Below are 26,325 nucleotides of genomic sequence, written 5' to 3'. Positions count from 1 at the left end.
GCAAAAATACTTTAAGTTGATAGATAATTTATTTTATAGACAGGTGTAGATTTATCATTTGTATCTTTTTTTGTATTGCATTTGTTTTAGGCCACAGCTGGGAACCTTCTTTCTATGTAAGGAAGATGATACAGATTTCATTCATTCTAAAGTAGTTTCACCTTTTTTACTCAGCAATCAGACTAAGATAAGAATTCAAAACATGTATCTTACTTTAAAACTAGCCCCACTAAATCAGTACTTTCATCACATAACGATTTAATGTGCCTCTAGAAGGTATAGAAGCTCATTGAAGCCATTACGAAAATGAGGAGAAACACAGTTTTTATGAGTGTAATAAAAATACAATGATCTAGACCATAAACTAATCATCTAGCACTCTGCTTGTGCCACCCAAGTGTAACATTATAAAAGCCCACTCGTTTAGAGAGGGATCCTTACAGTTTGGCAACCCTGTTCATTGGTTCAAGGATACAGCATTTCATTAGAGAGGGGCTGTCTGCATCTCTGAAGATTTCATTAAGCATAAATCCAAATGAAAGTTAATTTAAACAAACAATTTCAAAGTCACTCTGGGGTATAATATTTCTTTTAGGTCATTGTGTGAAAATGTAGAAGTCAAATCTACTAAATCAAGAAGGCAATACAATCTAGTGCTGTCATCCCTGTTACAAGCAATTGTCACTGCATCTCCTGTGCTTACCATTGAGACGGGATTGTCACTAAGACTCACAGCCTGTGACTGGAGGACTACAGCATTTTCTTTGCTTCCTTGATAACTTAAATATTAGACCATCAGGCTGTTATCTGGATTTCTTTCCAAATAACACGGAAGCGGGATGAGTCAAAGGCTGTTCACAGAGTTTTATACTGCCGCCTGTTCACCACCCCATCTTTAACTTGGTGATGGGTTTTTCAGAAGCCGCATCTCCCAACACATAACATTTTGCTGTGCTCAGAGTGTCCAGACACGGCCATGTGCTAGAAAGTGGCCCAAGGAGTGTGTCTTTGTAATTAATGAAGGAACAGGTAGCAGAGACCTGGTCGGCACAATCCCAGTACAGCCTTTGGAGAAGTGCCTCTGGTTACCAAAGAGACATTTCAGCTGGGCTTGGAGAATAAAGGAGGAAGTTCAGTTGCAACTTCACAGTAATTCACGTAATTCTGAACTTTGTATGCTTGCACAATAGGAAGTAAGTCAATGCATGTGATGTAAGAATAAAGAGAATATAAAGTCCTCAGGGCAGAGGCTTTTCTTTTTAGGTAGAACCCAGCAAAATTAAGCCTTAGACTCTAAGTGTCTACAAAAACTGAATATATATAAAAATATTTATATATTATATAATATATATAATACATAAACCTAAACTTATTTAGATCGCTTAGCACAGGCAGTTTCACGTTTGTAATTTACGGTAATACTTCCAGGAGAAGAAGAAATGTTGAATGGAGTCTTCTGAATGGAAGTGATGAAGTCTGAATTATGTATAGGAGCTCACTACAGAGCTCTGCAATGCATGCTTTGCTGAAAAGGGAAGACAGTGTATAATTTTGTGTGACGTGTCTACCTTCAGCCTATATGCCTAGAGAGTAACATGTTAATGATCTTTAATGAGGTTCTGCTGTATGCATCATTCTCAAAACATTTCTTAGACAAGAATAACACCATCCTGTTCCATTTATTGCAAATTAAAGGCTGAATCCTGCAACCCAGAGATGAGCAGTGCGTTTGACATCTGCAGGATTCCCTGTTGATGACATCCACCACGTGTAGAGACCTCATGCTGTGGTTATCCAGCATGCCAGTCCCATACAAAGGACTTCCACATTGGGATGAATTATATTTAGTAGGAATTACTTGCAAAGGAGCACAGAACTGGTTTTCAAGTAAGGAGAAAAATAAAGTGACTAGTAGGAGTATCAGTGTTACAACACTGCCACAAATCTGATAAAACACCAGTTTTTGAAAGCTTGTATTTTAAAATGTCCTTGTTTACTAGCTTGTAAATAAAATGGTTAATACGAATCCCTTTATTTTTTTCAGACACTTCATCATTTTGAAGCTTCTTTTTATAATGAATGATCCTCCCCAAACCCCTTTTTCAGTCATTTTCTTCTTTATTTTAGTGATGGGGAAATGACAAGATATGTGCTCCGACCAGACACTCTTCTTTTGACAGGGACTGTTGGAGAAGTTTCTAAAATGCGATGACTTGAAAGTAGAAAATAGATGGGATAATCAGTTAAATCCAGCCTGTTCACTAAAAATAACAGGCTAATCACACCAGCTGCTTTCTGGGAGAGATCTCCAGCAAACTAAAGAATTCACCTTTTCAGTCTTTTAGGCTTCCCAAATAGTTGGTAAATGCAACTATTTGGAAAAGCAGACAAACAAGCAAACAAAACCCAAATAATTTCTAATCACAATCAAAACTCAACATGAATAAACACAACTCCTAAAGCAACAACAAAGCAAGGTACTAACCCTTGCTGGATCAGATAATATTAATCCCATTACATATCTTGAAAGTAATTAACTCAATTGTGACTTCTTTCAAGTTCTCCATTGAAAATAGGAAACACTGTATTGAATGGAGACAGTCAGAAAATGGTATTTTCTGGAATATTTTAAAACCAAAATCCAATGTTTCAATGGGTTAAAAAAAGGGGGGGGATCTTTTAACTGCAAAAAAAATTGGGGGGAATTTAGATTTTTGTTATCAACTAGAACTTCATAATGTATGCCAGTCAAAAAGCAACCTTTTTTACAAAACATTTTGGTTGAAAATGACTTATCATTTTGATATGAAATGGGTCAAATCTGGCAAAGTCAGATTTGCCATTTGCAAAGTCATAGCTGTGCCCGACAGCTAAGCAAATCTGTAGGTTGAAAAATGAACAATCAACAATCTGTATCTAATTAAAAAAATATCTGACTCTTGCAGTTGAAACGACGGCTTCAGAGAGGACCATATATAAATACATGGTCATCAGACTGGCTCCATGTGTTATGTCCCTGCTGTTGCAGCTACACTTGTTTGGAAGTCAATGGGAAAGGCAAACTCGAGACAACTGTATGCGTTGCAGTAACTTCTGCTTTCTCAGAGAGACATAAACTGCTCTTCTTCTTCTTAGTAGACTCCTAACTCAACCCTTATTATTAAATAATGTCAATATGAACGCTACTTAGTATTGCAGTGCTGACAAAACCACATTAAAGAGGGAAGTCCACCAAAATCACCAGTAATTAGCTTTTCATGTTAGTATCGAAAAGGTGGAACTTAAACAATAAATGGATAGAAATATTAAAAGAAGGACCACTTCTAAGTACCTTCTCCAACCAGAGCCATAATTAGAAGTGAGCATGGTAAACACACACTCCTTTACTGAACGTCTATGGAATTCCTAATGCTATATTTATTTCACATGGCTTGACAAGTTACTAGAGCTCTAGGGGCTACTGTTCTGTGCCTATCTCTCCCTTGCTGTTTTTCTTTTATTAAATTAAAATACGCATATTTTACACATTGAATGGCTTTGTGTCGCTTTTCATCTGCTCTTCTTTCTGAAGGTGAGAACTGATTAGACATGCAAGAAGTCCCATTCCAGGCAAGGAAAATAAAACTTGGGAATCAAGACTGCTTGAAAGCACTGTGTTCTGCACAGAAGAACAAAATGCAGAAAAATAATTTAGTCTGTAAATTAATTTCAGCACTCACAAAACATGCTGAACTGGGAGCACAGAAACCAGCAATTAGAGCAGGGGAGGGTTTGGTAAAGTTGTTCTTACTCAGCCCATGGGCTTGGAACACCGATTTTGCAGGGAGACTCATTCAGCTACAGGGACATGGTCTTCTGCCCACTGGGATTTGCCCTTGGAGATCACTCATGACTAATCCTTTTAACACGGGAAACAAACAACTGACAGTATTTTGTATTTCTTTTGTTGAATGCAAAAACTGGAAAAGAAAAGCAAGTGCTGCCAAACAGACATGCAAAGATTTATCATGTCCTGAAGACTGCAACTCAGGAACTGCGTTCTTAACATGCTGGTGTGATCTGGGAGGAAAACAATAGTCAGTTTTTGAACTGAGTCTGATAATATACTCCTGAATATGGGTAGAGAAAAATTATTCTAAAAATAGTTTTAGATTAAGAAATGCAGGATTGAAGGCAATGAAAAGCAAATGGCAACCGAACTCCCTGGCTCAGATTAGGGCTCTGGTCTTTACTCTTGGGACTCTTTCTGCACTTTACATTTAATAGTCTTGCAATAAAAATAGAAAATAATCAAAGGAGCAGAGATGAGGTCTCCCCACTCTCCATAATCACAACAGTGTAAACCTCAACTCCAGTGGCCTTTCTTTTTGTTTGTTGGCAACAGATGCCCAGCTTTAACAAGAAGGGTGAAGAGCATTCCCAATTTCAAGAGTATTTCATGTATTGGCAAATAGTGGAGGAAAGATGGGGTAATGAAAAGCATGGGTTTGTTTCAGAACATGTAGGATGAAGCTCTTTTTCGCTTCCTGGAGGAGCATCCTAACCACAACGGGGCAGCACCTGAAGTCTGCCTTCCTGGTCCTGTGTCCGACTCAGTGCTGTTCATGAGCGGTATCTGCTCTGTCGTCCCTGCCAGACTGGAGCCCTTCAGGGATGAAGGCATCTGGGGAACTACCTAGCCTGAGCTACAGATCTGTTCAGGCAAAAGCCAGGGAATTTTCTGGTCCAAACTGTAAGTGTTGACTGTATTTAATCTCATGACTTACTGTTGTAGGTGCTTTGAACCTTACTGAACGTCCGCAAAATGAGGAAAATCGTATTTCTCTACTCCTTCTGTACAAGTTATATAATGTTCATATACTTATTAATTATGTTGGTCATGGAGGGAGGACATCACAGAAACACAACAAATAACTTACAAAAATATAGATCCTATGTGATTTTATTTTCTAAGGCAACTAAAGCATATCCTCTTAAGTCACTTGGCAGGAACTGCCTGATCCCTCCCTCTATTTCAATTAATATGGTAAAATAAAAAACTGTGAAAATGCACTTCCCTCCAAAAAGGGGGAGGGGAAAGAAGGGCAAATGTGGGTAGATTTATGAAAGCAAGGCATAATGTGGGGTATTTTCCAGAGGGAAAAATTATGGCCTCCTACAGAAATGTCCATTTGGAGACAACAAACCTTAGCAGACATGCAATTTATAAAACTGGCATAATTAAGAACAATTTTTCAGTGCAAGGACAGTTGGTTCTAAATATCCTAACTCCTAGGAATAGTTTCTTGCATATTATCATCCCTTGCTCCTTAGAATACTTTGCAAGTTAGGACATGTACTTCATGTCAAATACTTCATGGAATTATAACCCAGCACATACGGAAAATAATAAAATTTTATGCCTCCAGAATTATTCACAACATGGAACTCCTGCTGCGAAAACTTGTTATAGATCAGAAATGTTCTACATCCTCTTTCTTTTGAATTATGTTCAAAGAGATGTTGAATTTTAATAGCGTTATGTGAAAGAGCTGAGTGAAATCTCACTGAAGCTGCTGGACAAAATCATCACCTTTCATTCAAGATAAATGTAAGAAACAAGCAAACTCTTTTATGGAGCATGATAACTGAAATTACAGAAGTTACCATCAAAAACAAGAGAAATGTGAAGCATATGGACCCATGAGTTTCTCTAGAAACGGATATGCTTAATGCAGAGAGAGAGGCATTTATCAAGGCAAGATGATTAATCCAGATAAGCAGCAAAAATGTGTAAAAGGAATAAAGAAACCACCAGCACAGCTCAACAAACTAGCATTGTGATCCTGGTAGAAGAAAAGCTGAAAGAGAGGTTGGGGGTAAAACACTGGGTGAATGAGGTTTGGAAAAAATAAGTTATTGCCTGTTATTTGATTCTCTCTTTGTTCAAGGAAATAAAACTCTGTACTTTCTTTGTAAATAAAATGGGACTATATCAAAGCAAAACCCTATCCTGAGGATGAATTCTCTTTCCAGCTGAGAAGAAAACAACCCACAGACCTGACAAATTGTTTAACCACTCAGGTAAAAATGGATTAATACCATGTGAGGAGAGGCATCCAGTTTCCAAGAAAGGGAATCGTGAGGTGGAATTCCCACTGAACCAAAATAGAATCAATGAAGGAGGTATCTCTCAGAAATAGTCATTGGTAAAAAGAGATGAAAACAAGACCAGATGAAATTAAAAGAAGACTTAAATCAGCTGGAGGCTTTTCAAAATTAATTAAAGTAGTAGCTGGAAAATTTCCAGAGCAGCCTAAGAGATGACATGCAGGCAGAGATGAAATCTCTGCTTGAGCTGCAAACACAGAGTATCCAGACAGATTAGGAAGCCCTGTGGCAAAACAGATCAATGAGATGACTGACAACACAACTCCTGCAGGCTAGAAAGTTTTCAAAGAATAGGTAAGCCAGGAAAGTTGGAACTAAGTTGGCACTTGCTGACTTAGAGGAGCTATGCCAAGAATATAAGGAGCTGGAGAAGTAAACTGGAGGGACACAGACAACTGTGGAAGTCTGATGCCTGGAAGTGGTCTTACACCATTAGAAAAGCCAGAGTAAGACTCTCGCTTTTTTTATCATTATTATTTTTACAACACATACAAATTTGAACACCATTTGAAAATGACCAATATACAGGAGTTTGGACTATCTCCAGCTCAAAGACTGCGTCTTTGAAAGAAAAACTTCCATCAAGCTGATCTCTCTCAGGTCAACATGAAAACCCAAATGAATAGAAAGGCGTACAGAAAATGCTGAGTCTAATGGCCAGCTCTAGCAGCTCAAGTTAGATGGTACTGAAGAACAATACCTGCTCTTCTTCCTCATCTTACCAAAAAGGACATAATCTTCCAAGAAGTGGTCACTAGTGAGATGATTGAAACTGGTCCCCCTCCAGTCCCATAGCGGTACTAGGCATGGATCTGCTAAACAAGATGATCCTGGACAAAGCATCATCAATGTTTTATGAAAAACTTTGCCCAGTTTGGGAAAGAGAAGACACTGTGCTGACCATGATCTTTGTTCAGATCTGGGCAACTTGAAAACAGTAAATGGGAATTTGATTGCTAAGTGTCTAATAGCACTGGCACAAAAATACCAGGCACTGGATCAACGTAACAGGTTTTAGAGGGGCCTGCCAATAAAACTCGGAAAAAAGATTATCCAAAACTAAATCATCTATTTAGTCTTAAATAGAGGTAATGGATGTGACCACATGATCATGTAGATGACAGATACGAAGAGCAGCAGACACTGCAGAGCAGTGGTAGAGCTCAGGAACTGAGTTCCTTTTGGAAGAAGCTTCCTCCAGATGCATCTATAGCCTTCTCCCCTGCCAACAGGCATTTGGTCCACTGGACCACTGAACAGTTGGTCTAAAGTAAAACCTACAAAGTAAGTACTGTGACACTCTACAAATCCATTCCTAGTGGGCCACACTGCTTGCTAATGTAGACGTAGTCACTGATGGGTGGAAGAATCTAATGCGAGTTTAAGGGAAACTAGGTTTAGAAACCGTGTCTCTGGAATTTGAGCATGAAATCTAGACAGTCAGGACAAATCAGGAGCAGTTTGGATTTCATTACAGCTATCAACTGTGTTGTAAATGCCAAGAAAATTGTCTTACACTTTCAAGGAAAAAAAATGCTTTGTAGACAAGTGTTTTCTAGAAATCAGCTTGAAATGCCTACAGGAGTGGAAACAATTATAACAGTTTCTTGCTGGGGTAGCCTTTCAGCCAAGATAAAATGGAGTGGCCGATGCCCACCATGCAACTAGGCTCCTGGGAATCTTAGCAGCTAAGTCTCTGCAACAATAGGAAGCAATACATCTAGTAAATATTGCCATAGAAGGTGATGCCAAGCTCCAAGAGTTTCTGTTGGACTTGCTAAAGCATGACATTGTGCATTTAGACAAGGAACAGCAGAATAGTCCCAGGTCTCTCTCGAGTCAGTCACTCTTCTCATTATCACTCAGAAAACTGCTTCACTGACCAGACAAAAGGGGAAAAAAGCAACACAGCTCAGCAACAGCTGGTATTAAGCGGAGGAGGGAGAGGGAGGAGAACCACTGAGAAGACGTATCAGCAATGAATAACTGAACCTTTACACAATCCCTGGTGGCAGCACCATGGTCTGTATAAACTACAGAAAATTGTATTCAAGTAAACATCAAAGGATTCTGCCCTGACAGGAGTTAATATTCTATTTTCCACAGCAAGTTCAGGTTTCCCATGCTTTACCTTAAAATAGGTACTATTAGGTGAAAAATGGATATAAACTTTGCTCCTGCATCTGGGCGTAAACCGCAACAACTTCAAGCCATGGCTTTTGACTTGTGCAACGGACCTACTACATTTCAGTGGTTATGAATGCAGTGTTCTGTAAGGAGTTAATCTCTCTTGGCCTGTTTATTACACCTGGTTGATACCCTGGGCCACGTAAAAAGCTTGGCACAGGAACCAGCACATTGACGTGATCTGCAGGAAGTTTAAGTTTAAGAAATGTGGGCGATGGACCAATCTGACAGAGGTAGATTCTTATGTTGAAGTGACAGACATCATCAAAATAAATGTAAGAAACAAACTTTTCTATGGAACCTAATAGAAGAAACAATAAAAGAATATCACATCAAAAATGGACACATAGCCACACTTGAGCAGAAGCTGAACCATGGTTGCCAAACGGCTTCCGTGGAGATGTTTACAGCAAACCTGGTGGGGAGATGGAGTGAACTTTCACTGATGGATAACTGGGAGGAGAAATAGCTAAAAAGAGCAGAAGGAAAGTGAAGGAAAGTGAAGACTCTCCACTCACAAATAGCATGAAGAAAGAAAGTCAAGAAAGAGACCTTTTGAGTACGAAGCTGGAATGAAGAAGACTGGATCACAGAACAAAGAAATAACGTGCAAACAGCTTGCCCAACTGTTCAAATTAGAATGGGAGAACAAAATATATCCTTCATACTATGTTTGTATGATTAATTCTGATTTCTGCGTCAGCAGCAATGCTTATACGAAGGGTGTTCTTTAAATGCCTCCTTTAAAAATGAGAACATACATTTTTTCAACACGCAAAGGTGCAGTTACAGGTAAAAATACACAAAATATAAATATACAAATATGCAAAAATATACAATTAAAACCTGGGCCTTAGGAATCATCATTACAGAATAGCTAACACGGTATTTGATTTTGCACGTTTAACTTAAGAAACACATTTTCACGTATCGTGCCTGTTATAAGGAATCCACCTGCCAAGGGAAAAAAGATCAGTCTTCTCAATTGTGTCTAACTACCAAATAGTGAAGACAAAAATCACGAGTTACTTGAAAATTTAAGCCAGACCAACAGCTCAACTGACTTCAAGGAGAAAGCATTTGCTCTGCACTTCTAAAAAACAGTCCCAAAAATATCTCAGACGGAGCATTTAAATATCCAGGCACCCAAAATCAAACAAACTTTTTGAAAATGTCCCAATTCCTCATCAGAAACAGTAGGAAACTGTGACATGAAAAGCATCTTCAATAGGGATCAGTTAACACTTTCTAATCATAGACCAAGTGATGCAGACGAAGAGAGATGATGATTTCAACTGATGCAAGCTCCTAAAATACAATGGCACTTCTGAAATTTTTACATAGATATTCTTTATCTTCAGAAGAAATGTTTCTAAATTCATAATGCAAAACAAAAAATAAAAACATATGTTCGTGTTGATAATAAGCCCCAGTTGGCCTCCTCCCCAAACAGCTTCAGTAAGCTTTCAGGCACACTTTTACACTTACAAAGGAATATCTAACACAGCATATCCGTCACACAATTGCACACACCTAGCCTGGTGGAGCATGTATGTCCAAATGTGAGAGCTGCACGAGCACGTAAAAAAACTGCATGCAAAATAAGCTCATATTTGTGCATCTGTAACTACTGCCTTTAGCCCTAATCCTGCAAAAAAATTATGCACCTACTTAACTTTATGCAGCAGGGTCTTAACTCAGCCTTTAACTCAGCTACCTGCGGTAGGGAAAATACACAAGAATTTAAGCATTTTGGGGAACTAGGACATGTGAGAAGTAGGTTTCAATGGATAAATTCATGGCACATAATGTTAGGTCTTTTTTGATCTGGGGAGTGACAATGAATTCTGGCTATACTCTTAAGAAGGTCAGGCCCTCTGAAAATCATCCAGTCCTTTACAGTAGTTTAATTACGGAGACCTGGCACTAAAATATGAATACTTTGGCCTGAGGTTTTCAATATAATTTCCAGATCAACTATTCTTTAGCAGGGCTTGTCATATACATAAATGGCTTGAATATCCATGTACTAGATTTTAAAAAGACATTTGAACGAAGGTTTTTCCACCTATTGTGACTCAAGCACAACATATTTTTATGCACCTTACATTTCTAGAAGCACAGGAAGAGATTGGACTTGTAACATAAATTCAGTTTTCAAACAGATGTTTAACTTACCTGCCAGAAGTCAGCGACAGTAGCAGGGAGAGGGCCCTGGGTGGCAATATATGCAGGGTTTCGGGGGTCATGGTCCATCTGGAATAAGGAAAGAGAACACAGACTGGATTTATTTAAAAGAAAATCCCTTGCTGCGTTAGAGACAGAAAGTATGCGAGGGCAGAAACAAGGGACTTCCTAAAGGACTGTCATGTCCCTCCATCCTTTATTGGCAAGCAAAGAATTTTATTTCGATTTATAAGCTCAGAGGAGAACTTTTTCCACAAAAGACTGATGCTACCAGACGAATATCAGCACACGTGATGAGCAATGTCCTATGTCCTCAATATGCAGCGTAAGATCATTTATGGTGGTTGAGAAAGGCATTTATTTGAGATCAGTACTCGTGGTTTCATAGCAACCTAGGAGCCATTTGAAACATTTTTCTACACTGAGTGTTAAGAATGCTCCACACATCTAAATATGTTCTCCATTTCCACCGTGCCAGTCAAGGGCACATGTAACTAAAAAACAGCAAAAATGGGGAACAAATTCAGTTTCTGGCTTTTTCTGGTTAGCTGATTTATCTAAATGCATGGATTTGGCCTCAATAGAAGAAGTTCTGCTTAAAGACCTTAATTATTACATTTAATTCAAGGAGCAGAAAATTCACTGAGCAGAAAAAATAAAGAATCTAAGAAACAAAGCCATCAAGAGTAAATAGGATTAGCGCGTTACAATGAATGTTTTCGAACTGATGAGTGGTTTTCTTGGTTCTAAATCTTAGGACCCATTCTGCTGAAAAAGAAGATCTGCTGATAGGATTAAAAAACAAACAAACTCATTCTAACCCTGAACTGAGCAAGACAAAACTTTGAACATAAAGAAAAGAGACCTAGTTCAGCTCTCAGATGTGTGGGTGCGACTCAGTGACACTGAAGTCGGCGAGAGTTAACTTATACCCATGTAGCTGAAGGCAGAATTTGTCTCAATACACGATTCTGTTCTATAAGTAAAGATCTGAATAAGAATGAATGTGAGTCACATTTGCATTAACAGGCATCTACTGAATTTATTCATAGCCTAGCAAAATTTTCAGTGATGGTACATGTCAGCGTAAAAGAAGGCACCTCATAATTATGTGCAACATAAAAGAGGGAAGAACCATAAAAGAACAGATGTAAGTTATTCTAACAGAACAACAATATGATGAATGTTGCAAAAAGGAAGAGAACACTTTTATGTTTCTAATTTTCTGATGTATAATTAAGCCGGACTTAATATTAAAATTCTCCATGACAACACAACACAGGTAAAATGAAGTCACTGAATCCATTTAGAATAAAAGCTTACTTCTGATTCACCACCCGTAGTTATAAAAATCCTTGACCAGGATGTCTATAATACCTTCATTTTATTCTGAGCTTCATTGAGATGCTTCTCTTATCAGCAAATAACTCTTCACAACAAGCAATTGCTCACAACAAATTTCAACCCTGCTTCCTTTGCCTTTTGACAAAAGCAATTCTGATAGCAGGACATTTACTACTGTGGGTATTTTGAGATCAGGGAAAATCTAGCTTTCTTCAGAAAGTAGTATTAGCAAAAAAACCTCAGGAACCATTTCAACTTTTTTTTGGTTTTGTAAGAATTGAGACACTGAACTAAACACAGCTGAAAACAACAGCAAATGTGATTAAGCAAAGTCAACCTTAAAGGGTTTTTTTGCTCCATTATGGTTGAAATAATTTCTGTTATTGTTTTGTTTTCAGTCCCACAGAGATCTATAGGATTTAATCATGTGCTTAAATGTTTTCCTATGCTGGAACTAAAAATCTTAGCTTAGAAAAATCGATCTGCACCGAGGAGGACTTGCTATTCCCAGTGGAAACTGTTGTAGGCTGCATACACTTGAAAATGATGGCACTTGTCTAACAGGCGAGAGCCTGACTTGGAAATGTAACCAACAGTGAATACACCAAACTTTAGAAAAATAATAATTTACTTTGAATTTCTTCTTAAACTAAATTCTTTCGTAGGTAGCCATGCCAGAAAACAAAGGCAGAAAAAATCACGAATGATGCAAATAGCGCTGTCATGGAGGAAACACTTCTCAACATTCAGCTGATAAATCAGGAATAGGCCAATCTTGGCATTTCAGCATTAATCAACCTCTGTCACAAAGGTGCTGTTGGAACGTGGCAAACATTACAATAAGCACAGAGTAGTGAAGTGTATCAGCAGTTTAACAATAATTCAAAAGACAATTACAATTATTACATTCCAAGCACATTGTGTTGCACAGAAAACAATTATGAGCAGAAACTCTTCTTGCTTGGAGCAAATAGAAGATGGCAGAAAGCCCTATCACACTATTAAATGATCTTTAACTGAACAAAAATAAGAGCAAAGATTAAACTAATTAAATGAAATTCCTGGTTTCATCAATTTTCTATTATATGTACTGTTTTAAAGGCCACATATTTCAAGAAAAGTGTGAAAAATCACTACTCTGGTCACATTCGATTTAACGTGAGTAGGTGACTGCAAGGGACAGTTCTTGAATGTTTTTGTTATGTTCTTTTTTATTCTCTCAAGGTCACCAAGAACACCAAGGGCATCTTAATCTATCAAAGTTAACAAAAGTTTGAATAAAGAAATAAAGTCAGTAATGGGTTTTAAACTAACTAATCAAGGATGAAGTAAAAGGCTTTTTTTTATGTCAGGAGTCATTATCTTCTTTCAAGGATCCCTCAGATTTCTCAATTCATGAAAATAAAACAGAAAATGTATTCTCCAGAGAAGAATAGAGAGCAGCAGGCTCCATACTATCAAGTATTAAAACAAAAATCGACTGTTTGCTAACATTTTATATCAGAACAACCTTCAGAAATCACCCTAATAGTAATTGTTCAAAAAGAACAGGATTTTTCCCTCTATGTCCTCATCAAAGCACAAAGTTCACAAGGTTTACATCAGAACCGGATCGAACAGCCATTTTTGGAAAGAAAAAGCTGCAATTATTACAACTGTTCTGCTATGGTGGAATTCTCATTTTCTGCTGCAGTACAACAAAGGCAAGTCTGGTGATAATGTTTCAATCTATTTTTCCATGATTTTGTATTAGGGAAAGAAAGGGATCAAGGACTACTATAACTGACCATGCAATTGACTGTGGTGATTTCTGTCACTACCAATATCAAAAGCAGATGGAAACAAAAAGGAGGAGCATTCAGATTTCTTCTTGGAAAAGAAAAACTACAGAAAACTTTAGTGGCGTGACTTGTGTGTTTCTACAGGGCTTTGTAATATAAGTTGACTTACACTATCTTAAAATAGGAAAATACATAAAGAACACAGTATCACAATTAGTTGCACCTTTGTTAAATTAGTATCAGACCACAATTCTGCCCTTGTTTTACTGGAGAATAAAAGCTACTCCTTTAGTTTTTCCTTCAAGAGTTCTACTATCCGGTTGTCTTATCCTAGGACTTTGCAAGGATTCCCTGAAGAACTCTGAATTTTGTTGAGTTTTTAGATAGAGATCGTGCTGCTGCCTGATTTCACTGATAATGCTGATGAAATACAGCAAAATCAATACATTCTGGGAGTAAATCCTCAAATTTATTGTATTTGGACTTGAGAGTGGTACATATAGATTCTTGTTAAGTAGTCTTCTAAAACTGTAAACTGAAGTAAAAGTGTCAATAGGCATCAATGACCATTTTGAAATCTCATGTAAATGATACACCGATTCATTCCTGCCCTTTGCCTTCTCTCTCAGCTTGTCAGACCCTTACTTTCGACACAGAAAGATGCTGGGTGAGATGTGGTCTCAATCATACCATATTTACCTTGACCTAAATCCTCTGAGTCCAGCTGAAATATTCCTGAATCATATGAGATCAGAATGAGATCCAGTGTAGACCAAATATGACAGGAAGAAAGTTGAACTCTGATTAACACCTTAAAAATTCATATGGATTCAAGCTGCTGTGTAGTTTCCAGATTTAACGTGTTTATAATACCAATAAAATCTACTTTCACGCATGTATTTATTACACAGAGTATACACAGTCTCTAAAAGTAAAAAAGTGTATTTGTTTTTGTAAAAGAAAGCATATCCAGCAAATGCACATGAACTTTGTAATCACATTGATCTCAGCATTAAAATTAAAAAGGTAGACTAGTCCTCATCTTCATGTTTGAACTAAAATTTAAAACAATTTTAAAATCCTTCCTTTAAAACCCCTAATGGAATGAAAGAAGTAAATCTGGTTGTGAAAGCCATTATGAATTTCAGAGTCTATTCTTGGTGATGAAATTTGTATGCTGTGTTTGAACAAACTGTCATGCTAATGACATTCCTCAGTCTGGTGTCTTCAATAATAAGCAAACTGAGTTTTTAAATGTAGTTGATGGGATTTTTTCTCTCTCAGACACCCTATGAGGAAAAACAGAATTCCCATTTACTTTCATGACCTCTGATTTAAAAGCAAAGATTGCACATTATTTACTACTGGATGATTTTCCCGAAATTTAATGAGGACTAAGTACAAATATGACAGATGTAATTATCACAGTTTTATTCTGCACAGTCAGGGTCTTCTTGTGCTGTAATTGCAAGCCTTTCATTCAGCTGCCGATAGCAGAGTTATTATCATAGTACTTTATGTTATTTCAGAGAGGAGGGAAACAGATTTCTACCTCACTTTTACCCTGCAAATTTATCCTAACGACTCATTTTGCCTAGCCTCATGCTACAGTGAAATTAAAGACCTACGGGAAGAACTTGGACTAAATCTTTGCTGATTCTCCTCACCCACTCCCAGCCGTGGTGAGGCCATCAATCTAACCCCAGTTTTCACAACATATTGGAGGGAGAGGAGGTCTTGAGGGGGTAGCATTTTTTAAAAGGAAGAAACATGTGGGCAGGTGGCCAGCTCATTGTCTAGCGCGGGGATTTTTTTATGGTGTACTGCTGCACTCATTTAGACTTCAGTTAAGGTTGAGTGAGCCCCAGCTGGAGACTGGACCACTGACCCAGAAGCTGGAGATACTAGCGACATGTACACGACAGGAAGCCTCCCTTTCCGAAGCTCAAATACAATTACTTTATTTGACACTCTTCCCCCACCAGACAGCTCACATGCTCAGGGAGGAAAAAGCCTCTTCCAGTCAGTTCAGACCGTACTGATCCTCTGCTATTAACGCCCCGTCTTGCAGCTCACTACAATGCTCACTCCTAACCCAAGCGCTGCAAGGCGCAAATGCACCAGGAACATCACTGTATTGACATGATAATTACTGAGGTTATTTAAGTTGAAAGGCAGCAGTCTGAAGGAAAGAAATGGTAGGATTTTTGCAGGAGCGAATAAAGGTAGACTTACTGGTACTCCACATCCACTGTACGCTTACAAAGACGTGGATTAAATGTGTGTCTGCTAACAGAAAAGATCTCAAATAAACAGCAGTAGTAATAGCATGTATGTCCTGCTCAGGCTGCAATAGCTGTACAGCCACAGTAAATACTGCAGAATCAAGTGCCCAATATAATATTCCAGTAGGCTTTTGAGGTGGGGAGAACAGAGACTGAATGTCTCTGCCACTTCTATATTCTACCTCATTATACAAAAACTATACCAGATTAACAAATACATTTACACTAACCTGAAGATATTTAATTTGTTTTGAAATGAAACAGAGTGCAGGGAATCTTTCCAAACTATGGGCTTGCAAAGTAGTGATTTCCTCCTACCAACCTCCCACTGCATCACCTTCAGGAAACACACATTTTATCCGTTGCTTTCAAAATAGCAAAATGACTATGGACTTAGTGAAACGAACTCACAAAACCATCTGGAGCATCTCTTTCCTTGGAATAACAGGTCGTCTACACAAATGTGGGCTGTGGCACTCCTTCCCACACAGTAGGGTCCCTATCCTACCATGAAGAAGAGGAACTCAATAGTTTCTCTTGGCAGTTTTTCATGGCTATGGAAGATACTGGGTGCTTGTCCCAATCCAATGAAACACCTGTGCACCCACTTATCTCTGGGTATAGAAATATTTCTGTAAGAGATACAGAGACAACCATAAGAACTTTTGCTTCATCAAGTGTGACTTGTTTTATTGAACAAAACTCTTGAGTCTAGGAAAGCTACAAAAAAGAAATACCTTCTAACCTTGCAGAAGAAAATACCCTTATTAAGTGCTAGATGGAGAGGCAAGATTACAACCCCCTGTAAAACCATGAGAGTTAAAGCTGTGGAAGCAGAGACCCTCTGCCTGCATTAGCTTCGGGCATCATGACAAAGTGAATCTCTTCCCAGTTATGTCAGTTGGATATCTTGGTCCTGTCTCTCCATCCCCAACACTACTTAATCTAATACTTTTCTCTTCGGTGTAATTAAGGGAATAGATACACTATAATCCAGAATTACAATTGCAACAGGCATACACACATACAAGAAATTACCCCTTCCCCAACCAAATCAGTGTACTAAAAACAGTTAAGTTGTGTCTACACAGACTTTTGGGCAGGTTGCAGAAGCCCATCTTGGTTATTCAGTAAAAACACAGCATCTGTACTGCTGCCAACACTGAACCTGGCTTAGCACTGTCTACAGATGCTGCAATTCCACTTCTGCACCATGCTGTAGTCATGCGAATTACAACCAAGGTCTTACAAGAATACAATATCTCACTTCCAGCTAACACCCCCCACTCCTGTGCTTTGCCACAAAACCTCTCAGCTTCTACTATCAAACTAAGGCTTGACCAAACATAACTCACCAAATGTGCCCCAAAGACAGGCAAACAGAGCACTGAAGCCCTGGAGCTGGACCTCTGTGCATGACTTTACAAGCAGGATACATATTCATTGGAGCACCAAGTTACTCTGATCTCCTGATCCTGGGGCCAGCTAGAGCTTGGTCTAGTCAGAGACATATTTAAAAGTAGTCCAAAAACTGCTCTAATCTGTGTGCATCTACCCCTGTCCTCTAAAATGGCAGCTGGAAATCCCTGAAACGTTCAGGGGCTTTTGTTTCCTCTCTACCCTAAGACAAAAGCATCCGGAAGATGTTTGTTGGGTTCTGTGTATTTTTTAACTCTTTGAATAAAACATTTTTGTATGTTCAAGGAAATGAAGCTTTTGAACTCTGCTGAAAGTGACAAAAACAAAGCTCAGAGAACAGTTTCTATGTAATTGTGGGTTTTTTTAAGAAAAAAAGTATTGTCAACAACATTGGAAGGAAGCAGCCTGTAATTTCATGCTGTTCAAATTGTCAGCTGCCTTGCCCACACAAAGTGATTTAACTGGGGGAGTGATACTCCCCAGGAAAATGAGCCAGTAATGGCATACACAGCCCACTGCAGTGAGACCTAATTCTCCATCCTAAGTTCTTTCTCATAGTTTCCCTATAATAACTTTTTAGTGCCTAATTAATGTGAATAAGAACCATGAGCAAAAGTAATTCCAATACTAGCAGTCTCAGGGAGGTCAAGGACACAGTGCCTTTTTCCCCCTTCAAATGGATATCATGACACTTCCATTGAGACACTAAGACAGGGCAATGCTACTGGCTCTATCATACCTGTTTTGTGTCTAAAAATAGAGACCTTTTCTCCCTATCACCTTTCACAGACAAGAAAGGATTCATATTCAGCTTACGTAGGGTGAGAAAGGGCAGCTGGGCCACACTGGAGTATTCAGAGGCAAAAATTGGATTGACCTATTTTGCAGTTTGAATGAATACGCAAGTGGTAAGGGATCTTGTTCTTGCTTTCAAAACAGCAAGCTCAGAGAAGAACCGGGAGAGCTACAGGAACACCAAGCTATGCATTGGTAGGGCAACAGAGGAAGAAAGGTAAGAGGAAATGTCACTTCCTGATGCAGAAGAAGTTCAGAAGCCTGTGGAGCTCAGCTCTCCATGCCTACAGAAACCACTCCTCCTATGACTGTAGCTAGTAGGACAAAGCAAAAAAGAACAAGCAAGTTTTACCTCCTCAGAGAAGAAAAAGCTCCACTAAGGGTGTATCATTGAATTTTATAATCCGTAAGTTAATAATATCAAGTACAGAAAACCTGACAGTATTACAAGGTAGATCGACGACTATCTTTTCTTAGTGCATAAACTTCAAGGGTATTGCATGCACATGTAGAAGATTATTCCTCTTCAGTTTGAAAGGACAGCCTGAGACAAGAGTTGTGAGGTGCTCACAAGCTGAGGTTGCACAACCTGAACAGTGAGGTGCCTCAAGTTAGCATATTTTAACAACAAGGAAAGACAGGGACTGACTATTTGGATTATTTCTCATAGGTTACCATACTTACAATTGGGCTAGCATTGATGTAGTCTGAATTGTCATGGCTATTTTCACCTTTCAGACATATCCTGGAATGATCATCTGCAAAGGAGAAAATAAGAGAAAAACGTTTCTATACAAGTATTCTACCTGTTTTAAGTTAAACAATTCAAAGTCAGATTAATGTGCATTTCAAGACAGGCAAATGGTAAATATCAGAAAGGACATTTCCTCTGACTCCCAACCTAGCATAGCCTTGATACAGCCACAGCATCACAGCCTGTCTCAGCAATGAAGCACTAAGATATTTCAGAGGCTCAGTATCAGAAAGCATGTGTTCATGAGATGCACCATAATGTGCTACAACCTCTCATAGCAAAAAGGGGAATCTCTACTGCTCAGGGAGTTTAAGATTTAAACTAGGCAAATCACTAGAAAAAAACCAGTATTATAGAAAACACTCCTGTGTTTGCAGGGTCATGGAGGAAGTAAGCTGATGCACTTTGTCCATCTGGCTTCTCTATAAAATGAGCAGCAGGAACATCGAAGTACAGTTGAGAGGTGGACAGAAAGTTAATCTGTCCTGATCAAAGACCAGTGCTGTGCAGTGCTACGCTAGTGACATGGGGAAACGATATGACTTGGAGATGATCGTGGGAGAGAGAAAATGCCGATAACAACTGCACCTAAAAGTATGACTGGAGCACATATAAATATCTTACACTGCTGGTAATGTAGCTAGTTCAGACACCACTAGTAAAGAAAACAGCAGCTCTGGACATAGGAGACTTACTCTTGTTGTTTGCCCATCGTCAAGATTCTTTTATCACTTTTTAACTTGTATTTTTACTGGTGCTAGCTCAATTATGTTTAGAGCTGGTAAACCTCAAACTCTAGTCCTTTATTTTTACTTCAGGACATATGTAATGGATGGGTTTTATGCGTCTGTATTTAGACAGTGACAATGCAGATGTCTGCATCTCTTCCAGTCATCTAGACTCACTTTCTGCTAAGCGAAAATAATTATTTCTATGTGGTGAATCATCTCATCCTGATTTAGCTGTCTCAAACAGCTAAACTGCACTCGAGAAGTGCCCGTTTCTTTCCATTGACTCAAGAAAGAAAGACCAGACCACATGCAGACAATTTATGCGAAAGATGTCTAAGTCTTTACAAATGAATCTCAAACAACTTGTACCTGATATATAACCAGCACAATTTATACTTCTCAGCAAACCTACCCTGCACAGTATATTGTGGTGAGAGGTCGTGGAGCTGCCCTTCCTGTAACCCTCTACAGCTGAACATGGATACTGATGTTTTGAGACGATCTTTGCACCAATTATTCAAATAGACAAAATAAGAGTACAAGAATACACCCTGTTCCCCTTTGTATCTTGTCTAATGGCCTGTGACACCGTTCTTAACAGCAGCATTACAAGTTGGCTTTTTAAACTATTAAGTACCAATCATTATCTTAATAATGAGGAACAATACATGAGTTATCAAACATTGCAAGTACCACACAGGAAAGTAGAGACAGAGGGTTTGGGCTCTGCTTAGGTTTATTCACCAGTAATATCATGGCAGTCCAATATGTGAGCAAGACAAAGGTGTGCTTGTATGAGTATTGTTTATAGTCACTCAAGCTCATCAGCAATATTTAACCCACCAATGTGAGCAACCCTCTCCTGGAATAAGATTAGAGGTGAACAAGTCATGTCAAATGAATGAAGAGCCATTCTTTACTATTCACATAAAATTATTTCCTCTGTAAGGTTTCAACACAATAGTAGGATGAAGAAGACGAGAAAGGGAACACATTCATGCACATTATTCACTTCCACCTTACTTTGGCACCACTGCACAAAAAATCCGAAACACAAAAATGAACTTGTGACATCTGAGATCTTGGGGCTACCCAAGATTTTTTATAGGAAGCTTTATAATGAGCATTGTCACAGAGTGCTTGAAGAACTACAGCTCTGAAACCTTTTGGCTATGCAGGAGATATGCAGGTTACATGCACTAAATGTGGTCTCTCACGTATCTGAAGCTAAGTAAGCACTCAGGATAAGCCCCATTCATTGGATAGCAAAAGTGTTTGAACTAATCACCAAAGAAAATGTGTGAAATGTTTTCAAATGGATGAGGGAAAGAGAGCAGACAGTGATTCATCAGTATTTAGCAAACACATGTCAGTGTGACTCTCCAATAAAAGTCAAGTGTCAGATCAGTACCTTCAGGATCTTTTTTTTTTAAACATAATGTTTTATCCAGACCCTCTAATTTAGTGTTCTATATCATTATCCTACTGTCTTGGAGGGTTTATCAGAGGGTGAGACATGTTAGGGCTTTGGTAGTGAAAAGGTGGTGAGACTTTGTATTTGCGCTCAGGAAAAAAAAAAAGTGTGCAAAAAAGGTTGTACATGTGTTTTCTGCATATATCATCAAGAGTGTGCACCCATGTGTGCTTCAGTTGCAGCATGAAGTGTTCATATTGACAATGAACAGATTGTGCTTGTCTATGCCTGTTATCACCTCAAAGCTTCTAGGAACTAGCATAATAGCTCTTCAGAAACAGGCAGGAAAAAAAAAAGAATACCATGGACACTAGTTTGTTATGTTAACAATAAGCAACTATGGGGAAAATGACGAAGGTACAAGATTTTTTTAAAACCTGCATATTGATTATGTTAGAAGCAAGGAAAGAGAAGCAGGAGAAGCAGGAAATAAAAGGAAGGAAGGGGATAACAGAAAAGGAAGATATATAAGGTCAATCTAAAAAGCGAGAAAGAAAAATGAATGAAGAAATAGGAGAGGAGAGGGATGGTAATAAGGAAGTGAGAGAAAAGACAAATGCTGTTACTAGCTACTGCAATCTGGCCGAGCTACAGCTCGTCATCATTTCAAATATCTACAACAGCTACTGCTGAATGCTGAACTACTTTGCATTTGCTATTGCTCCAGCCAAGCCACAGCTGAAAGAAAAGCAAAACGTATAGATGGATATGTGTGGCAGAGAGAGGCTTCCTAAACAAGAAGGCTAGTACTAACCTATAGCTGAGCAGAAATATAGCACAATGTCGTATTTTATATAAATATAAAATATAAAGTATAAATTACAAAGTATGAAGGATAGAGGATAAGGGACAAAAGATAAAGCAAATACATATGAGTTTGCAGTATATAAAAACTCAATTTATAGACTGAGAAACCTAAGTTTTGGTGTCTACATACAGATATCTTCATGTGGACTAGGTTACATTTAATGGAGCTTCATTTAGTTGGGTGAACATGAACATACCATCCTGTTTGAGAAACTGTAGAGTAGATGAGACATTGCACAAGGATAACAGATATGACACAGGACCTAAAGACTTGTACCCTATTGGACCAGCATCTGAAGCTCATACAGGATATACGAGGGCATCCTAGAGCTATTAATTTCACTGTAAACCAAATACCAACTTTTGGCCATTGCACAGCTCTCTTGATGCCACTGCACTGACTGGCTCTTCAGTGGCTGTAACGGGTGCTTTGACACCTGGCTCATATGGAGGCAGCTACATGGAGACACTTAAATTTAGGCATCTTAATCTATGGTTTCACAGAATCATGTCTAGAGAACTTGATTCAATGCCTCAGTGTAGGTTTCTAGTCATATCTGAGGTGCCCTAAGGACACTCAGGCTAGCAGCTAGGAGGGCACAGGTCTCCCATAGAGCCTGTGTTATACCTACTAGCTCTGTGTGGGTACCCTGAATACTTGAGGCATCTCAAATGGCACTGGATTCCTGTGTTTAAACGACTGAGCTGAGTGCAAAACGTCATATCTATCTGGATTATTTAAACAGTGACCAATACTACAGTAGTATGCCATCTCACAGTGGCCCTGCGACTTAATGAAGATCTATGACTTTTGCTGTTTTTCAGATGGGGATTGAAAGCTTGGAAAAATAAGACTCACATCTTACCCAATTCCCTCTGTCTTCTGTTTCCTTTTAGTTAGATACTTCTAAAGGAACAGAACCAACAAAGGCTGGAAACAAAGAATATGGGCGACTTTGGGTTGTCTGAATCCAGGCATCACAGAGCAGAGCGAATCTCACAACAATCAACCTGGCACATTCTGCCCGGATCATGATTCTCTTCCTTCTAGATTTAGACTGATTTTTTTTTTTCCATACAAAGCACTATACAGAACTACACTGAAGTAAGAAAGTGAAGAACTACTGAGGAGCAGAAGTGGAGCAGTCTGAAGACTGTGAGGAACTGTAATTTGTTGATTATCATTATTTTGCCTATAAGTTATTTGCACAAAATAGAACTCTTCTTAGATCTGAACTGAAATCAGTTTAATTTATTCCAGAGCACTATTTATATACGTATTACCGATACGGATAATGCACACACCCAGAGCAAGTACCCTCTGCTCAAGTGCTCCTGTCCTCGGCGCACATCCCCAGCTCTGACCGCAGACAAGCCTCAGAGCCGGGCGCACACTCTGCCCCCAAATGCTTTGCTTTCCTTTGGAGGAAAACCAAAGCACAGAGGTAAACAGGTTGCTCTAATATATACCGTGGACACAGCGACGGTAGACAGCTTTTGACAGATGTTCACTGCAAAAAGTTGTTTGCCAAATGTTTAAAATACCTATATGTATCTATGGTATACATAAATAACAACATACAGTATTGACTCTATTGAGGTGGTTTTATTTTGCAAAGATGCAAGAAGAGAAAATAAAGTCTGGAAAGATTTTTTTTGGACATCAACAAATTGAGCTGCTCATGTGTTCATACAGAAAAAAAGGTATCCCCTTGCCCTAAATTATAGCAATCTGCTTATTGGTTGGATAAAAGGATGCAGTTTTGTTAATCTAGAAGGTCCAAGTTACCTCAACTGTTAGAATTTTTTTAACTAGTAATTAATTAAGTGCAGTGTCAAGGTGTTCTGCTACCAAGTATTTTAAAAGCTGTTTGTAAACAGAGAAGATAGGTATAAGAGTAAGCTATGATAAAATTGTGAGATTAAAGATAACGTTAATCTAGAAATTATATCAGTTGTGTAATCAGTAAAAAATAATATTGTATTATTTTAAGACTGGTTAAAAAAGGAAAATGCAAAGTAAATACAACATGATATTAAAGCTTCTTTGAAGCCTTCCTAAGATGAAATCTTTTACATGAATCGGCAATCCTGTTCTACCTTGTCAAGGTGATTATGAATATGAAAGTGGTAAGGAAATGCTAACAAGGCATTACTCTGTGAGAATACTTTGAATGTAGCATAACAACTTTGTAGCATATCAAAAGCATATCAGCTTTGCTTCTTAATTTATTATGAAGCAAATCTGTGACTTTTTGCTATAGTTTTAATGTCAAACATATTCAGAAAAAAGTGGGCAAACTGGGCTCTTTCTCATCTCAGTCTAATCTTAGAGTCTACAATAACCATCACCTTATCAAAATTTAATATTGTTTAAACTCTATGCCACACTTTCCACCCATCATCAAAGTAGTTTTAAGGATATAACATGACAGCTGTTTACCAGTGCGCAGCAACTTCAGAAAGTGAGGGCAGGTAATTTTGTGCAATTCAGTCAAAAAGGAAAGCTCCCAGTGCACGAATAGCTATAATAGAAGTTTCCACATTGTAACAAAGTCAAAAAATAGCATTTTACTCTTGTAAAAGTACTGAGAGATTTTAAATGTGCTAAAATACTTGTAATTAAAGCTTCAGATAAATTGCAGCCACCCTGTCCATGTCCATATACTTTCCCAGGTAGTACTGATTCAGTCTAGACTCAGCGATGGGAAGAACAGGCGTAACAATATGCCATGGAAGAAACAATGGCGGAGACTTGTCAACTGAAGGCTGATCAGCGTAGGCTGATTCATCCACATGGTACAACACGATGAAAAGAGACAGACTATCTTAGCTCTGAAAATAGTTCAGCTCTCTAGTGTGGCGTGACACCCAAGCTAAAAATCTCTGCTCTTTAGCACTGCCGCAGCTGTGTGACTTCTGGATTCAGAGCTGGAACGGTCTAGTCTGAGGATCCCTATCTTATTGCTCGTTGTATCATGCAGACACGCTTCCTACATTGGCTGAATAACCAGCATCAATTTCTGGCAACACCTGTAGCTCCCATGCTGTCTCCAAGGCAGCAACCAGAAACAATCATCTGGCTTAATTTATGAGCAGGGACTTGGAATAGTTTAAGATGGTCTGACTGTAAGTCCACATTGAAAAGAACACTTTAAGCAGGAAGATTAACTTGGATCAATACACATTATCATGGAGCAATTTTCACTTCCTATCATGTCGGTTAAATGCTATTTTTTCAGGATGGAAAAGAGCACAGAAGTCTTGCACTCCTTTAACTTTCATGGTGACTTCTTTAGAACTTTTCAGCAGACCTGATCTCAAAACACATGGAAGTCAGCAAATTGTTGCTGTTGCCCCAAAAGGCTTTCGACCAGCACCATATTTACTCAGGAGAATGCATATCGCCAAACTACTGTACTCCTCTCCTAAGCGGCAAAGTATTGCAGAAAGAGCCACTACATAAACAAGAGAGCCAAACCGTGCTGAAGCAAATAGGCAAGGACTGATGGGCTTAGTTAAATTATCATGTACTTCCAAAGAATCTTCACTCTAAATCTGGCTCTGACATTTACTTAACGTGTTACCTGTCATTTCCCCATTTCTGAAGGAGGAATAGGACTTACTCAAGGCTCTCATAGGGAAAATTAATGTTTTCAGGGCACTTTAAAAATTAAAATAGCTATATATGTTTGCCAAGCTACCCAGCTGGGTTGTGGGCACACTGACTGAGAGCATTTTTGTTGCTGTGGACTGTGCATATATTCTCAGTTTCAGTTTTCTTTCATTGGTTGCTTAATAAAATGTGTGGCTATAGATTACCAATGTAATCTATGAGATATAGAAATTTGCATAGGAAAAATATGTTGCTTTTATTTCAAGCTCAGAAAGGTCGCTGCTTACAGGGAAGAGCAGTTTCTAGGAATATAAACAGTGGCTGGGTTTTTTTTTTCCTTTTTCTCTTTTTATCCTAAGCCTAGCAGAGAGAGAACCCAGTTTGCAAGCTTATCCACTGAAGCCTAAAGGGGCTCATTCAGTACAGCTGAGTATCTGATAAACAGATCATCTAGCTCTGATTATAGACTGCTGGTATTACTGTTGGATGGACATGATACCAACTTGTCTAAACACAAGCCAAACTTCTTTCTGTTGAATGGCTACAGATGCCACTCTTGTACAGAAAGTATATTCCAGCATTGAAAAGCACTCTGGCTATTGAATTTCATGTGACAGCACAGCTGCAGCAGCAGTGCTGTGTGATATACTTGTGCATTTTTGTAACATATATGCAACTGATAAGGAGATTAACACTGTCTGATATGACAACAGGACGTGCACCCAGTCCACAGTTGTAGCTACAGTTTTCTAGTACACATATAAGCTACGCTGTATTCTGTTTGCCTGTCTTCTG

At 38.6% G+C, this 26,325-nt stretch overlaps 1 protein-coding gene across 1 annotated transcript in view; it reads right to left on the bottom strand.

Moving 5' to 3' along the window:
* The window catches only part of PTPRN2 (protein tyrosine phosphatase receptor type N2), a 599,582-nt gene that overhangs the window by 32,932 nt on the left and 540,325 nt on the right, over positions 1-26,325 (bottom strand). The window contains exons 16-17 of the mRNA XM_050890935.1: positions 18,833-18,906; positions 10,516-10,593 (exon numbers count right to left, since the gene is read on the bottom strand). Of these exons, the coding sequence (XP_050746892.1) occupies positions 10,516-10,593; positions 18,833-18,906 (152 nt within the window). The remainder of the gene's footprint in view (positions 1-10,515; positions 10,594-18,832; positions 18,907-26,325) is intronic.

Source organism: Gymnogyps californianus, chromosome 2 (genome assembly GCF_018139145.2).
Source record: "Gymnogyps californianus isolate 813 chromosome 2, ASM1813914v2, whole genome shotgun sequence".
In the NCBI taxonomy this organism is placed as follows: Eukaryota; Metazoa; Chordata; class Aves; order Accipitriformes; family Cathartidae; genus Gymnogyps; species Gymnogyps californianus.
Note: the sequence above shows the minus strand (reverse complement) of the source record. Positions and strands in the feature narration are given on the sequence as shown.